Source organism: Elephas maximus, chromosome 18 (assembly GCF_024166365.1).
Source record: "Elephas maximus indicus isolate mEleMax1 chromosome 18, mEleMax1 primary haplotype, whole genome shotgun sequence".
In the NCBI taxonomy this organism is placed as follows: domain Eukaryota; kingdom Metazoa; phylum Chordata; class Mammalia; order Proboscidea; family Elephantidae; genus Elephas; species Elephas maximus.
The window spans coordinates 13,638,257-13,656,677 of NC_064836.1; the positions used below are offsets into that span (position 1 = coordinate 13,638,257).

Genomic DNA, 18,421 nt, shown 5'->3' on the forward strand with positions numbered 1-18,421 from the left:
AAAAAAATGGTGCTGAGGAAGCTGGACTGTCAGGGCAGTGCAGACCTGGGGAGGCCATGTGCCAGAGGCTCTCCAGCTGAGCGGTACAGCACAGCCCGCCCAGAAGGGGGAGAAGTAGTGCACAGGGCTGGGTGGATGGGAGAAAGGAACAGAAAGAAGGGAAAGAAAACAAACAAACAAACAATAAGTAAATAAATAAATAAAGTGGCACTGGGGAAGCCAGTCCGTGATGGTGATGAAGACCCAGGGAGGCCATGCACAATGACTCTTCAACCAAGCTGTGCAGCACAGCCCCTCCAGAAGGGGCGGAAGCAGTGCACAGGGCTGATGTGGGTGGAAGAAAGAAAAAGGAGAGAGAAGAAACAGAACAAAAGAACAAAGCAAACAAACCAAAAAATCACAGCCTGTCAAGAAGGGGAGGGGATGGCACACACGGCTAGCTGGGGAGGAGAAAGGAAAGGAAGGAAGAGAAAGAGAGAAGCAACAACAAAAAAAGCCTATATGCATTTATATGTACATATATATATATATATCAAATAACAAACAAAAAAGAACAAAACAAACCAAAAAAATCACAGCCCATCAAGAAGGGGAGAGGATGGCATATGGGGCTAGGTGGGCAGGAGAAAGGAAAGGAATGAAGGAGAGAGAGAGAGAGAGAAACAACAAAAAAGGCCAAAAAATTAAAAAAAAAAAAAAGGAAACAAAAATATAAACCAAAAAATAAATTAAATAAATAAATGGCACTCGGGGCTGGCTGGTGGAGGCAGGGCAGACCCAGCAGCAGTGGGCTGGTGTCTCTTCAGCGGAGCAGCTGTGGCCCGTGGTGGTGGCCACATAGAGGGAAAGGGGGGTGCGAAAGCGTGTATCTCTGGTTACCAGGTGCTCCGTCTCCTGCTGTGAGCTCCATGCTCCCTGTCTGAGTTCTTTGGTGGCCGTAGTCCAAGATAGTGAATTTGGCCATGTAAACTGGTAAGGGACCTCTACTTCATAGCTCTCCTTGTTCTCTGTTCTCTATCAGTTTCTTATTCTATCTGGTGCTTGATCGAGTTCTTTATTTCTTCATTTGGTGCTTCGGTTTCCAGGACTGACGTTTGTATCTGTTTTACTTAGTTTTTCAAGTCTTTGCTGCACAGGGACAGCATAGTGCTTCTGTCTATAGCACCGTGTTGTCTCCCTCTGACTATAAACTTCTCAGGAGCTGGGACTGTCTTTTAAGCCTATATTCAATCCATCTTTCACAGCACAGCTTCTTAAGTCTCTCTGCTGCATTTGACAGAGCCACTTGGTCCTTTATGAAGCTTTTTTCTCTAGGCCTCTGCCTTAGTTATCTAGCGCTGCTATAACAGAAATACCACAAGTGGATGGCTTTAACAAAGAGAAATTTATTTCTTCACAGTAAAGTAGACTAAAAGTCCAAATTCAGGGCATCCGCTACAGGGGAGGTCTTTTTCTCTCTCTCAGCCTTCTCATCAATCTTCCCCCAGACTAGGAGCTTCTCTGTGCAGGGAATCCGAGTCCAAAGGACGCGCTCTGCTCCTGGCACTGCTTTCTTGGTGGTATGAGGTCCCCAACTCTCTTCTTGCTTCCCTTTTCTTTTATCTCTTGTAAGATAAAAGGTGGTGCAGGCCACACCCCAGGGAAACTCCCTTTATATTGGATCAGGGATGTGGATGTGACCTTAGTAAGGGTGTTACAATCTCACCCTAATCCTCTTTAACATAAAATTACAATCACAAAATGGAGGACAACCACACAATACTGGGAATCATGGCCCAGCCAAACTGATAACACACATTTTTGGGGGGACATAATTTAACCCATGACATTCCACCCTTTGGCCCCCCAAAATCACATTTTTGCAACATGCAAAACATATTCACCCCATTATATCATAGCAAAAGTCTTAACTCCAAATCTAAAACCCCCAAATTCCTCTTCATTTGTGAAATCTAGAATACAAGTTATCTGCTTCCAAAGGTACAACGGCAGAACAAGCACAAGCTAGACATTTCCACTACAAATGGGAGAAACTGGAGGAAAAGAAAGAATAACAGGCACCAAGCAAGTCAGCAGAACACATTACATTAGCTCTCAGGACTCTGAAAATAATCCTCTGTTCTCTGAGACAATTTACACAATGGCCCTGCCCTCCAGACTCTAGGTGTTGGCCACACTCTCTGGATTCTGAGTGGAGGCTCCTCGGACCTGAGCTTCAGCTCTGCCTTCCAGGCCCACTGGGACAGCAACTCTGGTCCCTCAGCTTTAGGCACCATTCTCCTAATCCATCTGAGTGGTGACTCCACCCTTAGAAACACTAGAGGCCATGGTTCCACCCTTTGAAATCCCAGAGGTCCTGGCCATACCTTTTGAGACTGAGGCAGCTTGTCTTCTTGTGTTCCTCGTCTCTTCAGCTTCTGCTTCCTGTGTCCTCTTGGCCCTCGGGTCTCACAACCACATCTGCCCTGCTGGGGCAAGTGTTCCAAAGCTCAGTAGCTTCACCAATAATTTCTGGAAGCACCCCACTCCACCAGGAAACCTCCTGTGCACAGGCACTCAGTTCTCTTGCTCTGTGGGTCAGCTCCAGTACTGTCTGGCACTGGTCTCCTGGTTTTGCTGCTGCTGATTCTCTGCTGCTGCCACTTCTCTTCCACTGCAGGTTCTCTCCTGCTGCTTGTCCTCTGTCACTGCCGCTCGTCTATCCATTCACAGCTTTAAAACCGCTTCCACATTTTAGGTATCTGTTAGAGCAGCACCCCACTCTCTCGGTACCAAATTCTGTCTTTGTTATCTAGTACTGCTGTAACAGAAACACCACAAGTAGATGGCTTTAACAAAGAGAAATTTATTTCTTCACAGTAAAGAAAGCTAAAAGTCCAAACTCAGGGCATCAGCTACAGGGGAAAGCTTTCTCTCTCTGTCAGCCTTCTCATCAATCTTCCCCCAGACTAGGAGCTTCTCTGTGCAGGGACCCCGAGTCCAAAAGATGTGCTCTGCTCCCAGCACTGCTTTCCTGGTGGTATGAGGTCCCCAACTCTCTGCTTGCTTCTCTTTTCTTTTATCTCTTGTAAGATAAAAGGTGGTACAAGCCACACCCTGGGGAAACTCCCTTTACATTGTATCAGGGATGTGACCTTAGTAAAGGTGTTACATTCCCACCTTAATCCTCTTTAACATAAAATTACAATCACAAAATGGAGGACAACACCACAATACTGGGAATCACGCCCTGCTAAATTCATAGATGCATTTTTGAGGGGACATAATTCAGTCCATGACAGCCTCCATGACACCATATTCCCCTGGCTCACTGGCTGTTCCTTCTTAATCTCTTTGGTGATTGCTTCTCCTCTGCTTAACCTCAAGACATTGGAGTATCCAAACTCTACCCTCTGCCCTTTCCTGCACTCTATCAGTGTACTCTCCCCTGGCAATCCCGCCCTTGTTTTGAACACCATCTATATTGACAGAATACCAACTGAGATGTCTCAATAAGTGGATGCAGCACTAGAAGTGCATACTCATCTATGCCAAGAAATTTGGAAGACAGCTACCTGGCCAATCAACCAAAAGAGATCCACATCTATGCCTATTCCAAAGAAAGGTGATCCAACTGAATGTGGAAATTATTGAACAGTTTTTTTTTTTTTATCATTAATACCACACTCAAGTAAAATTTTGATGAGGATCATTCAAAAGTGGTTGCAGCAGTACATCTAACAGGGAATTGCCAGAAATTCAAGCCAGGTTCAGAAGAGAGTGTGGAACCGGGTATATCATTGCTGATGTCAGATGGATCTTGGCTGAAAGCAGAGAATACCAGAAAGATGTTTACCTGTGTTTTATTGCCTATGCAAAGGTATTCGACTGTAGCTCGTAAGAAATTATGGATAACATTGCAAAGAATGGGAATTCCAGAACACTCAGTTGTGCTCATGAGGAACCTGTACATAAACCAAGTGGTAGTAGTTTGAACAGTAGTTTAAACCATGCAGGGGATACTGCATGGTTTAAAGTCAGGAAAGGTGTGCGTCAGGGTTGTATCCTTTCACCATACTTATTATTCCATCTGTATGCTGAGCAAATAGACCGGGAAGCTGGAAGAATGGAGCATCAGGATTGAAGGAAGACTCACAACAACCTTTGTTATGCAGATGATACAACCCTGCTTGCTGAAAGTGAACAGGATTTGAAACACTGATGAAGATCAAACACCACAGCCTTTAGTATGGATTACATCTCAACATAAAGAACACAAAAATCTTCACAACTGGACCAATAAGCAATATCATGATAAACAGAGAAAAGACTGAAGTAGTCAAGGATTTCATTTTACTTGGTATCCACAATCAACACCCATGGAAGCAGCAGTCAAGAAAAGAAATCAAATGACGCGTTGCACTGGGCAATCTACTGCAAAAGATGTCACTTTAAGAACTAAGGTGTGCCTGACCCAAGGCATGATGTTTTCAATTGCCTCATATGCATGCAAGACCTGGGTAATGTATAAGGAAGACTGAAGAAGAGTTGATGCCTTTGAATTACAGTGTTGATGAAGAATATTGAGTATATCATGGACTGCCAAAAGAATGAACAAATCCATCTTGGACGAAGTACAGCCAGGATGCTCCTTAGAAGCGAGGATGGTGAGATATCGTCTCACATACTTTGGACATGTTATCGAGAGGGACCAGTCCCTGGACAAAAACATCATACTTGGTAAAGTAGAGGATCAGTGAAGAAGAGAAAGACCCTCAAAGAGCTGGACTGACACAGTGACTGCAATAATGGGCTCAAGCATAGCAATTATTATGAGGATGGTGCAGGACTGAGCAGTGTTTCATTCTGCTCTACGTAAGGTCCCTATGAGTCGTAACCAACTTTATGGCACCCAACAACAACATATACTGCTAATTTGTATCTGAATCTGCCCTCTCCTGTGAACTTCAGATTTGTATATCCAATTGCCTACTACATCTCCACTTGGAAGTTTAACAAGCATCTCAAACTTAACGTGGCTAAAATAGAACTCTTGATTTACACCTCCAAATTCATTCTCTCCCAGGCCTCTCTATCTCAGTATATGTAACCATCAACCACCCACCTCATTGCTTGGTCCAAAAAACCTGGTAGTGTGACCAACTGTCTTCGTTTGCCTGGGACTTGCCCTGGTGTTAGTCCCAGGAAGCCCCTCAGTCTCAGGCAAACTGGGATGATTGGTCACCCTACTAAGGAGTCACCCTAGATTCCTTTCTATTCCTCACACTCCACAACCAATCAGTTGGATCTCCCTCCAGATAGACCCCAAATCTACCTTCTTCCCACCTCCACTGCTAGCCTGGTCCGAGCCTCTATTATCTCCCACCTAGACCATCACAATAGCCCCTTCATCTGGGCCCTCTACATTTTTCACACAACAACCAGAACAGAGAACTTTTTCAAAGGGAAAATACGGTTGTAGCACAACCCACCCCAACCACCACTTTAAGTCCTCTAGTTATACTTACAAAAAAATCTAAATTTCCTTCTTCTAGGCCCACATGAAGGAGCCCTGATGGCTCAACAGTTAAGTGCTCAGCTGTTAATTCAAAGGTTGGTGGTTCAAACCTAGACTGCAGCTCTGTGGGAGAGAGACCTGGTGATCTGTTTCCATAAAGATAACAGCCTAGGAAACCCTATAGGGCAGTTCTACTCTGTCACATGTGGTTGCTATGAGTCAAAAATCTACTCTATGGCAACTAACAACTGGTCCACATGATATGGCCTGTTTACCCTTTCACTGTCATCTCATAATTCCCTCCTTCTTGTTTACTATAGTCTACCCACAGCCTTCATCCTTTCCCTGCCCTCCTCTTCATCACCTCATGACCTATTCCTTCCTAACATTCAGGTCTGAGGTCAATGGTCACTTCCTCAGAGAAGCCTTCCCCAGCACTGCATCCAAAGTTTCTCCCTATCACATCACCCTCTTCTGTTGTCTTTATGGCACGAATCACCACCTGAATTTATCTTGTTAATTTTTTTTGGTTTTGGTTATTAACTTGCCCATCTAAGATGTACGCTCTCCAAAGGTAGAGAACTTGACAGTCTTGTTCACATCACTGTTCCCAGCACTTGGCCCAGAGCCTGGCCTACAGTAAATGTGCAGTAAATAATTGCCGAATAAGTGAATATTTAGCATATAGTACAGGGCTTCTCAATGCACTCAGGAAATGATATTAAATGGACAAATTAATGAGAGCCAGCCAAGCTCTATACCAGGCACTGGGACCACCTCAATAACTATGATATGGTTCTTGAGGAGTTTATGGTCTACTGGGAAACATGCGTAAATCAACCTTTTAAACTAAATATGCAAAACTGTTATAAATATGCTGGCAGGTAAGAAATGTCATACTCTTTAATTTTCTTAAAGAAAATGTGATCTGCTCTAGACCCTCATCCCTCTGGCGTAGCAGGAAATTCAATCTCAATCATTATTCGCCCCTTTCCCCCAAACTCTGGAGCCATAAGGAGGTTCTAGGAGTCCAAAATATCCAGGAAGCGCCCTTTAATCTTCATTCCACCTTGGCCCGCATGCTCCTGGCTCAAGGCTTCACAGTTCCTTAGACTAGGGGAAAAAGGATAGGTAAAAGGAATTGAGGTGGAGGCTTTGTGGGAGCAGTGTTGATCCAACCTACTCACAAAACCCAAAAACCAAACCCAGTGCTGTCGAGTCGATTCCGACTCATAGTGACCCTATAGGACAGAGTAGAACTGCCCCATAGAGTTTCCAAGGAGCGCCTGGCAGATTCGAACTGCCGACCCTTTGGTTAGCAGCCAAAGCTCTTAACCACTATGCCACCAGGGTTTCCACCTACTCAGAGGATCTCTCCAAACCCTCATTCCATTTTCAGTTAAGGAAAATTGCTCCAAACCTGCCTCTGGTCCGTGGATTCCACCTCTTTCCAACCAAGCCCTTCCCTTCTTCCCCTCCCTACTTGGGATTCCTCTACAAAATCTCCTTAGGTGCTCCGCCCCCCTGCTGCTTCTTGTGGATGGGGAGGAGGATGAGATGCTAAAACTGATCAGTTATCCATGTAGAACAGATTCTTATACCCTCCACCAACCCGCTCCTCTTTCAGAGTTCTCTATTGAGTTAATAACATCACATTCCTCCTAGTCACCAAGGAGAGTGAAGCTGCGTCATTTGTGACTCCTTCTTCTCCCTCATCTAGTAAACCACTGAATCCTGCCAACTATTATACCTCCATGATACCCCCCTTCCCCATCTAACCAGCCCTCTCATTGAGGTCATTAATTCATACTATACTTGTACAAAAACATTCTACTTGGTCTCCCTATTCTAGTTTCTCCTCAATCCATCCACCAAACGACCCAAGAGCAATTCCAAAGAACCAGTCTGACCATGTCACTGCCCTGATGACTCATCGCTTTGTGTAGAATCAAACAGAACAAAGTTCTTAGCATGGCATTCAAAGTACCCTACATAACCAATCCTATCTTCCACCATACTTATCCATCCCATAGAACCTACACTCAGCTTTACAGGCCTGTTAGCCATTTCCCCAACATGCTTCCTATATTCTTCCATTTCCACCATTTCTCTAAAGCTATTCTTTCTACGTGAAATGTCCTTTGCCTCCCTACACTTTAACTGTCCCTTTTTCTCCGACATCTACCTAATCAAGAGTACTTATTCTTCAAGCTTCAATCCTAATTCCATGTCATCCAAGAGAAGAAACTGACATTTACTGAGAAAGGAATGAAGCATTAAAGGCACAGCCTCTGGGGCCACCATGGGTTTAACTCCCAGTTCTCTGCCATTCCCTAGTTGTGTAACCTTGGGTGGGTTTCTGTGCTTCAAGTCCCTCTTCTGCACAGTGATTCACCAATAGGGGCTTGCCAAAAACTCCAAACAGAATCTCTATCTGCCACTGATACTTCAAGCACCATTGGACCAGCTGGATCATATGGCTCAAGTGGCAGAGTGGCTTGCATGGCAGCCTGAACCTGATGCAGGGCCTTCTCTTGGTCTGGGCCCCACTCAAAACTAGCAGCTTTTTGAGTCACTTGATAAATAGGCCAGAGTAGCACATCCAAATGAAGGGATACACTGCCTCCGAAATCTAAAGAGGCCCACCAGGTGTTGTGCCTTTTCAGTTGTGGGGCAGGCAGATGCAATAACTTATCCTTCACTTTAGAAGGAATACCTCGACATGCACTGCACCACTGGACCCCTTTCACTGAGGTGGAAGGCACCTGAATTTTTTCAGATTAATTTCCCACCCTCTAGCACACACGTGCTTTAACAGTAAGTCCAGTCATTGACACTTTTTCCTTACTAGGTCCAATCAACATAATCTCATCAATGTAACAGTCCACTTTGATGTTCTGTGGAAGGAAAAGGTGATCAAGGTCCCTGTGGACTAAATTATGACATAGGGCTAGAGAGGTGATATACCTCAAGGTAGGGCACTGAAGGTGCATTGTTGGCCTTGCCTGCTGAAGGCAAACTGCTTCTGACATATATAAAGACACAAACAGGTTGAAAGTAAAAGGATGGAAGAACTTCTGGCTGTGGTGATGCAAAGAAATCAGCAAATTCTCTTCACCAAAATCAAATGTAAAACTGAACACCACTGTCAAAAAGAAACACTTCAGGGCTCTGAAACTGTACCAAAGGCAAAGAAAAAATTGAGAAGATTTTGTTCTTGAAAAACAGCTAGAGCTTTGAGTATGAAATATTACAGAAATGAGTTCCTCAATCTCTGTACTAACATTTTGAGCTGAATAATTCTTTGTTGTGTGTGGGGGTGGGGGACTGTCCAAGGCACTGTAGGATGTTTAGCAGCATCCCTGGCCTCCACCCACTGATGGTCTTTCGGAACAGGTATGGGGAAAAGGCATTAGCCAGATCAACAGCTGCACACCAGGTACAAGGAGAGAGAGGTATTAATCTGCTCAAGCAACAAAACCACGTCTGAGCAGCAGCTGCACTGGGAGCCACCACCTGGGTAAGTTTTTGATCATCTGCTGTCCTTCTCCAAGACCCAGCTGCTCTTTGCACAGGCGAAATACTTACGCCATATAACACACGCTAGGTAAGCATTTGATATTATTATGTGCCAAATATGGTGCTAAGAACTTCTCGTGTACTATCTAATTTAATCTCCCCGACTACTCTGAGATATGATTATTCAAATTTTACAGATGACTTCCTAAGACTCAAGTAATTTCCCCAAGGCCACATAGTTGGTGAAATGGAAAGTTGGAATTCAAGCCGAGGTCTGTCTATGGCAAAGCCTAGGTTCTTTTCATAGCTCTGGAAAGAGCCTGGGGAAAGAAATCAGAGCAGACCGATTCCTCAAAACTCTTCTCGGATGGAGTAGGTAAAGGAGAATGTGTGCTCTGAGGGAGTACCGAGAAACAGTCATAAAAAAGTAGTATTAGGGTCAGGGTCCAAGGCAAAGCATAAGCCAGAGTGTAACCCCACAAGGAAGAAAAAAAAATGACAGGGAACATTACACCTGGCTATGATCCCATAGCAATAGCAGAATTTGTCACTGGGAAAATTTAAATGTGTTTCTGAAACTGTTAACCTGAGGAGACAAGCATTACTATTTTCACTCCAAGAGACCTTGCACAAAATCAGGGACTCAAAGAGTTTTAGAGCCAGATGAGACAATCAAGTGACATCTTTAATGTACTGAAAAAAAAAAAAAACAAACAATTGATGAGAATTCAACCTAGAATTCTACAGCTAGTTAAAATATCTTTCAAAAATGTCAGGGAAATAAAGACATTTTCAGACAAACAGAACCTGGAAGAATTCACTGCCAGCAGACTTGCACGACAAGAAATGTTAAAGACATTCTTCAGGCAGAAGGCAAACGGAGACTGATAGAAACTGAGACCTAGACGGAGCACTGGAAACAGTAAATATGTGGTAAATAATAAAGACATTTTTTCTAATTTTTTTTTTTAAGGGGTGACTGTGACCAACCTTTAAAACTAAAATAATAGCAATGTATTGTAGATTTATAACTTTTGGAGAAGAAAAACATATGACAACATTATCACAAGGGGCGGGAGGGGAGAAATGGAAGTATCACATTGGAAGGTGCTTAAACCATCAATGAAGTGGTATAATATTATTTGAAGGTATACTATGATGATATTTAAACATTACAACAGCCACTAAAACCAAATAAAATAAAGAGGTATAGCTAATAAAAATTTTTTTAAATTGCCATCAAGTTGATTCCAACTAATGGCAGCCCCACGTGTCAGAATAGAACTGTGCTCCGCAGGGTTTTCAATAGCTCATTTTTGGAAGCAGATTGCCAGGCTTCTCTTTCAAGGCAACTTTGGGTGGACCTGAACTTCCAACCTTTTGGTTAGCAGCAGAACACGTGCTTAACCACTGTGCCACCAGGGCTCCTCTAGAAAAGGTAGTATGATAAAAAGCAGATCAGTGGCTTATGAAAAGCTAGAGATCAGAGAGGGGACTGAATACAAAAGCATGAGATAACATTTAGGGATGATGGACATGTTCTATGTTTTAATAATGGTGGTTTATAGGACTGCACTCATTTACCAAAACTCACTGAATTCTACAATTAAAACTCGTGAATTTAATGGTATATAAATTATACCTCAATATGCTGCTTTTTGAAAACCCTGGTGGCGTAGTAGTTAAGTGCTACGGCTGCTAACCAAAGGGTTGGCAGTTCGAATCCGCCAGGCGCTCCTTGGAAACTCTATGGGGCAGTTCTACTCTGTCCTATAGGGTTGCTATGAGTCGGAATCGGCTCGATGGCCCTGGGTTTGGTTTTTTGGTTTATGCTGCTTTTTAAAAAATGTCCTTAATCATCTAGGAAAATTGGATACGAATGATACCCTGCCTAATGAAGACATGCCATTCATAAACTGAGCAAGTTCCAATGAACCTCATTCAATCACCTGAAAGATCAGAAATGAACACATTACATCCACTGTTTTAAAACTTTCAGTTTAAAGCAAAAATACCTCAAATACTCTAAGTAAAAGCAATGTATAACATGAAGTTAGGGCTTTTCATACAGTTAATTGTTTCTTTGAAACACATGAATTCAGTTACATAATTGTTTGGGGGCTGGGGGTTGGAAAGCCTATCCTTTGGAAGAAAGCGCACCTAACATATTCTGTGCTAAGGACCCTTCCACCGGAGGGGTCAACGTCTACGGGAAGAAATGTAAAGGCAGACCACAATTACAATTCAATGTGTTACAGTGAGTTTAGAAAAAAAAAAGTGCGCAAGGTGCTATAACACTCAAAAAAACTAAACCAAACCAACTCATTGCCATCGAGTCAATTCTGAATCATAGCAATCCTATAGGACAGAGTAGAACTGCCCCGCAGAGTTTCTGAGGAGCGCCTGGTGGATTCAAACTGCTGATCTTTTGGTTAGCAGCTGTAGCACTTAACCATGACACCACCAGGGTTTCTGCTTAATACTCAAAACAAGATAATAAACTCTGAGGATTCAGAGATGGAGTCATTATCAGGGAAGCCTATAGAGGGGGGATGAAACCTGATGAAGGAAAGTAAATATTCCCAATGGGATGATTTGGTATACAGAGAAGGATGGCACAGTGGTTAAGTGTTCAGCTGCTAACTGAAAGGTCAGTGGTTCCAAGCTGCTCTGTGGAAGAAAGATGTGGCAGTCTGCTTCTATAAAGTTTACAACCTTGAAAACCCTTTAGGCACTTCTAATCTGCATAGGGTCCCTATGAGTCGGAATCAGCACAAGGTTTAAAAGGGGACATTGGCATAGCTGTAACTTGTCATCCCACTTTAAACAACCTGAGAAATTAATTGCTTCTACCCTTCCACTTCCCCAGAAGGACTTTTCTTTTGTAATTCAATCTTCCTCTAAAAAACTACCTTCCCTCAGGTAATCCTGGGTTACACCTGCAGGGCAATGGAGCCATGCCTTCTGGAAGGTTGCTTGGGAGAGGACATCTGTTCAGAGATGGAGTCCAGAAAATGTGACAATCAGAAGTAAAAAAACAAAAATAAAAACGCTCCTATGTAAATTTTTGGAGGTACTCATCAATGCCAAGAAATCTGGAATACACCTACCTGGCCAACCAACTGGAAGAGATCTGTATGTGTGCCCATTCCAAAGAAAGGTGATCCAGCATAATATGGAAATTATCAAACAATATCATTAATGTCACACACAAGTAAAATTTTGATGAAGATCATTCAAAAGTGGTTGCAGCAGTACATCAACAGGGAACTGCCAGAGATTCAAGCTGGATTCGAATTGCTGATATCAGATGGATCTTGGCTGAAAGCAGAGAATGCCAGGAAGATGTTGTCTTAGTCATCCAGTGCTGCTATAATAGAAATACCGTAAGTGGATGGCTTTAACAAAGAGAAGTTCATTCTCTCACAGTCTAGGAGGCCAGAAGTCCGAATTCAAGGTGCTAGCTCCAGGGGAAAGCTTTCTCTCTCTGTCAGCTCTGAAGGCAGGTTCCTATCATCAATCTTCCTCAATTGAGGAGCTTCTCAGCACAGGGACCCCAGGTCCAAAGGACATGCTATTCTCCTGGCTCTTCTTTCTTGGTGGTATGAGGTCCCCAGGTCTATCTGCTTGCTTCCCTCTTTTATATCTCAAAAGAGATTGGCTTAAAACACAACCTCATCTTGTAGATTGAGTCCTGCCTCATTAACATGACTGCCACTAATCCCACTTCATTAACATCATAGAGGCAGAATTTACAACACATAGGAAAATCACATCAGATGACAAAATGGTTGACAATCACACAGTACTGGGAATCATGGCCCAGCCAAGTTGACACATGTTTTCTGGGGACACAATTCAATCCATAACATTTCAGTCTTTGACCCCCAAAATTCATGCCCTTGCCACGTGTAAATAACATTCACCCCATGATATCATAGCAAAAGTCTTAAATCAACTCCAAGTCCAAAATCCAAAAATTCCTCTTCATCTGTGGAATCTAGAATACAAGTTATCTGCTTCCAAAGTACAATGGTAGAGCAGACAGGCACAGCAAGCTAGACATTTCCATTACAAGTGGGAGAAATTAGAGGGAAAGGGATAACAGGCATCAAGCAAGTCAGCAGAACGCATTACATTAGCCCTCAAAGCTTGAAAATAATCCTGTTCTCTGAGACCAATTATACAACGGCCCTGCCCTCTGGACTCTAGGTATTGGCCACACTCTCTAGATTCTGAGTGGAGGCCCCTCGGCCTTGGGCTTCAGCTCCACCTTCCAAGCCCACTGGAATGGCAACTCTACTCCCTCTAATTTGGGCAGCCCCATTCTCCTAGTCCATCTGAGTGGTGATTCCACCCTTCAAGACCCCAGAAGTCATGGCCTTGCCCTTTCAGACTGAGGCAGGTCTGCTTTCTGGGCTCCTTGGTCTCTTGATCCCTAGGGCCTTGCTGCCCGCATCTGCCCTGCTGGGGCAAGTGTTCCAAAGCTCTGTAGGCTCCACTGATAAATGCCTGGAGGCACCCCATTCCACCAGTGAACTTTAGCTTGAAGACACTCAGCTCTCCTGCTCCGTGAGTCGGCACGCCTAGCTCCACCAATAAGTGCTCGGAGGTACCACATTCAGCTCTCTCACTTCGTGGTCAGCTCCAGCACTGTCTTATGCTGGTCTCCTGGTTCTGCTGCTGCTTCTCACCATTTGCACCATCTCCAGTGTAACTGCTCTCCTCACTTCCTTCTGAGTCCTCACCAGAATTGTCTTTCATGTCCATAATTCCACCAACAGTCTCTTCAAGGCAATCTAGAGGCTTTTACTATTAGGCACTTTAAAACTCTTTCAGCCTCTATTCATTCTGTTCCAAAACTCCATCCACATTTTAGGTTTCTGTTAGAGAAACACCCCACTTAGTACCAAATTCTTTCTTAGTTATCTAGTGTTGCTATAACAGAAATACCACAAGCGGATGGCTTTAACAAAGAGAAATTTATTCTCTCCCAGTCTAGGAGGCCAGAAGTCTGAATTCAGGTGCCAGCTCCAGGGGAAGGCTTTCCCTGTCAGTTCTGGAGGAAGGTCCTTGTCGTCAATCTTCCCCGGTCAAGGAGCTTCTCAGCACAGGGATTCCGAGTGAAAAGGACAGGCTATTCTCCTGGCTCCTGTTTCTCAGAGTTGTGAGGTGTCCATGTTTATCTGCTCATTTCTCTCTTTTATATCTCAAAAGAGGCTGGCTTAAGACACAACCTAATCTTTTAAATTGAGTCCTGTCTCATTAACATAACTGCCACTAGTCATACCTCATTAATATCACAGAGGTAGGATTTACAACACATAGGAAAATCACGTCAGATGACAAAATGGTGGACAATCACACAATACTGGGAATCATGGCCTAGCCAAGTTGAGACACATTTTGGGGGGAAACAATTCAGTCCATAACAGATGTTTACCTGTGTTTTACTACCTATACAAAGGCATTTATCTGTGTATCATAACAAATTATAGGTAACATTGCAAAGAATGGGAATTCCAGAACATTTAATTATGCTAATGCAGAACCTGTACATAGACCAAGAGGCAGTCGTTCAAACAGAACAAGGGGATATTGTGTGGTTTAAAATCAGAAAAGGCATGCATCAGGGTTGTATCCTTTCACCATACTTATTCAATCTGTATGCTGAGCAAATAATCCAAGGAGCTGGACTATATGAAGAAGAACGGGGCATCAGGACTAGAGGAAGACTCATTAACAACCTGCATCATGCTGATGACACACCCTTGCTTGCTAAAAGTGAAGAGGACTTGAAGCACTTACTGATGAAGATCAAAGACTGTAGCCTTCAGTACGGATTACATCTCAAAGAAGACAAAAATCCTTGCAACATCATGATAAACATGGAAAATACTGAAGTTGTCAAGGATTTCATTTCACTTGGATCCACAATCAATGCCCACAGAAGCAGCAGTCAAGAAATCAAATGATGCATTGCATTAGGCGAATCTGCTGCAAAAGACCTCTTTGAAGTATTAAAAAGCAAAGATGTCACTTTGAGGACTAAGGTGGACCTGACCCAAGCCATGGTATTTTCAATTGCCTCATATGCATGTGAAAGACTGAAGAATTATGAATTATGGTATTGGTGAAGAATATTGAATATACCATGGACTGCCAGAAGAACGAACAAATCTTTCTTGGAAGAAGTACAGCCAGAATGGTCGTTAGAAGTGAGGGTGGCAAGACTTTGTCTCACATACTTTGGACATGTTATCTGGAGGGACCAGTCCCTAGAGAAGGACATCATGCTTGGTAAAGTAGAGGGTCAGTGAGAAAGAGGAAGACCCTCAACAGGATGGACTGACACAGTGGCTGCAACAATGAGCTCAAACACAGCAATGATTGCAAGGATCGTGCAGGATCAGGCAGTGTTTCATTCTATTGTACAGAACTGACTTGATGCAAACCAAACAACAACAACAAAAAAGAGAACTTTACCCCTCCCCAGTCTGAAACACAGGGGATTCCCATGAGCCGGAATTGACTTTATGGCAACTGGTTTGGTTTGGTTTGGTTACCCCTACCTACAGTCATATCAAGCAGAAACGAAAGGAAAATCTGCACAATAACACAACTGAAGGTTGCCTCAGTCACTACCCATAAACCAAACCCATTGCAATCGAGACTAGTGACCCTATAGGACATGACAGAACTACCCCATAGTGTTCCCTGGCTGTAATCTTTACGGGAGCAGATTGCCATATCTTTCTCCCACAGAGCAGCTGATGGGTTCAAATCACCAACATTTCAGTTAGCAGCTGAGCACTTAACCACTGCACCACCATGGCTCCTTTCAGGCACTACCAAAAAACCCGCTGCTGTCAAATTGATTTGATATGATTACAACTCACAGCTACCCTACAGGACAGAGTAGAACTGCCCCATGGAGTTTCTAAGGAACAGCTGGTAGATTCGAACTGCCGACCTTTTGGTTAGCAGCTGAGCTCTTAACCAATGCACCACCTGGGCTCCTCAGACATTACAAACACCTCACCAAAATAAACCAAACCCGTTACCCTCGAGTAAATTCCAACTCATAGCAACCCTATAGGACAGAGTAGAACTGCCCCACTGGGTTTCCAAGGAACAACTGGTGGATTTGAACTGCCAACCTCTGAGTTCAGACAGAGGGAAAACAGATGCAAACACACAATGGCCTTCCATTTTGCACACCAGGAAGTGACCCAGGGATAGCTCCCTCACCTAAGTTTGTTGATCTCAGTTCATTTGGAGCTAATACTAACCTACCAAATACCAGTCCTGGATAGCTACCTGGCCGTGGCAACTAGCGCTAAGAAGGAAACTGAACCCAATGTTTTCTGGGGCTTTTTCCACCATCCAGGCCAGTCATGTGTAAAACTCTTATCAAGTACAGTGATTCTCCATGCCAGGAGCAATGTGGCACCCTTCCCCTACTCCCATGGAGAATGACTGCCCTGACACACAGGAATGCAGAAAACGAGTAGTTAAGTGAGATGAAGCACTAATTGGAAAAATCCTAATATACAAAACCTCGCAAATACCCTTACATCAAGAAGCCCTGGTGGCACAATGGTTAAGAGCTTGACTGCTAACTGAAAGGTCAGCGGTTCAAACCCACCAGTGGTTCCTCAGCAGAAAAGACCTGGGAGATCTGTATCTGTGAAGATTACAGTCTAGGAAACCCTACGAGGCACTTCTACTCTGTCCTACAGGTTCGCTATGAGTCGGAATCGACTCCACAGCACACAACATCCTTATGTCAGTGTCTCAGACCTCACCTCTAATTATTCATTTTATTCTCTCCCTTTGTGTCAAAACCAAAAACCAAACCCACTGCTGTTGAGTCGATTCCGACTCATAGCGACCCTGTAAGATAGAGTAGAGCTGACCCACAGGGTTTCCAAAGAGTGCCTGGTGGATCTGAACTGCCAACCTTTTGGTTAGCAGCCATAGTACTTAACCACTATGCCACCAGGGTTCCCTTTGTGTATATCAGGAAAAATCAGTTCATTTGTTTGTGTTCAAATACAAATCTTGGTTCTCCCACAAGAAACACCTCCCACTAACGGGAGGTGGAGTCACAATGGGCCAGGCAAGCCTGGAATGGGCAGGGCAGCACCGTTTCCCAGCTTGTTTATACACGGAAAGAATGACCTCCAAAGGAGCGATGGCCATCAGATTAGTAACACCATGCACTCTGGGACGGCAAGTAATGCCATCTGGTGGATTCAACAGAGCATCTCTAAGACACTCAAAGCCAATACTCTGCCAAAAAGGGGTAGGTAGAACTTACACCCATGATGTGGTGGGAAGACTACCCTTGTACTCCTCAACAAAATAGTAATTCTGGAAGAGAAAGGTCTCAGCTGGTTTGCTCACATACTAAATTCACATTATTAATATGCACCTTATGAATGACACTCTAGTTGCTGTGGTATCCCCAGTCAAATTGAAAGCTGTAATTACACTCCACCTTCAGCTTTAAGGACCTCTCAGTTCCCTGATTCTACATTGTGGCATGTTTGTTTCTGATCACAAGTGGCTATGTTGATGAAAGCTCAGGAAAGGCTACATGACAAGTTGCTTTAAGAAAGTCATTAACTCATTAAGAAATAGTTATTGACTATAACGTGCCAGGCACAGTTCAAGGCTCTCGGCTCGCAGACTCCCCAAGACACACAACCAAGTCCCTGTTCTCATGGAGCTTACAGACTAGTGAGGGCGAGGGCAGAGAAGTAAAAATGCTCAGAAGTGAACATAATTTGAAAAGGTAATGTGGAAGAGAAAGGAGGAATTGAGGCATCATTAAATAGGGTGGTGAAAGAAGGTCTCTCAGAAATGACATTTGATATCCAAAGAGAAGCTAGTCTTCTCATGATGAAATTTGTGTTTAAAACAAATCTGTTTATATCCAGGTGAGTCTCTTTAAAAACTCCAATGGGACTCCTCTTCGGTTTTTGCCTTCACAGCCAATGTATGAACTCAAGTAAGACCAAAACCCAAAACCAAAGTAAGACAAGGAGGCTTAATTCAAAGCAGCATTATTCAGCTTAATCACTTCTTTTTTTGACCCTGAATGTCTTTGGGATGTTTCTGAAAATCAATTCCATCTCTGAGCATAAATATTTACCCAACATTTTGGTGGGAAAATGTGCAGTAAGCTCTGAAGAGCGTTAAAAACTCCATAAGGTCCTTCTGTTTTCTTGATGGATACTATCTTGAATGGACACACATCTCTGGCAGCTGTGCTGTTCTTTTGCCGTGAAGGTCCTCATCCTTCTTACAGGTAAGGATCTATAAAACAGCAGTGAAAAAAAAATATTTGGCAAAAAAGAAAGGAAGAAACTGGAAGAGAAAAATAAAAGGGAAGGGTAA

The 18,421-nt window shown here is 43.5% G+C and overlaps 2 protein-coding genes across 13 annotated transcripts in view; both read right to left on the reverse strand.

The window, feature by feature from the left end:
- The window catches only part of PLEKHA6 (pleckstrin homology domain containing A6), a 200,321-nt gene extending 197,875 nt beyond the window's left edge, over positions 1–2,446 (reverse strand). For 8 of the 9 annotated variants that reach the window (XM_049858324.1, XM_049858326.1, XM_049858323.1 and 5 more), the window contains exon 1: positions 2,367–2,418. The gene's annotated coding sequence lies outside the window, so the exon portion shown is untranslated. Of the gene's footprint in view, positions 1–2,366 lie in introns of all 9 variants that reach the window. The other variant, XM_049858329.1, reaches the window with a different exon arrangement.
- The window catches only part of PPP1R15B (protein phosphatase 1 regulatory subunit 15B), a 29,228-nt gene continuing 12,172 nt past the window's right edge, over positions 1,366–18,421 (reverse strand). For 2 of the 4 annotated variants that reach the window (XR_007513863.1, XR_007513862.1), the window contains exon 4: positions 18,269–18,340. Coding sequence is in view for 1 of the 4 variants with exons in the window: in XM_049858338.1 (XP_049714295.1) it covers positions 18,220–18,340 (121 nt within the window). In the remaining 3 variants the exon portion in view is untranslated. Of the gene's footprint in view, positions 18,341–18,421 lie in introns of all 4 variants that reach the window. The other 2 variants (XM_049858338.1, XM_049858340.1) reach the window with 2 other exon arrangements.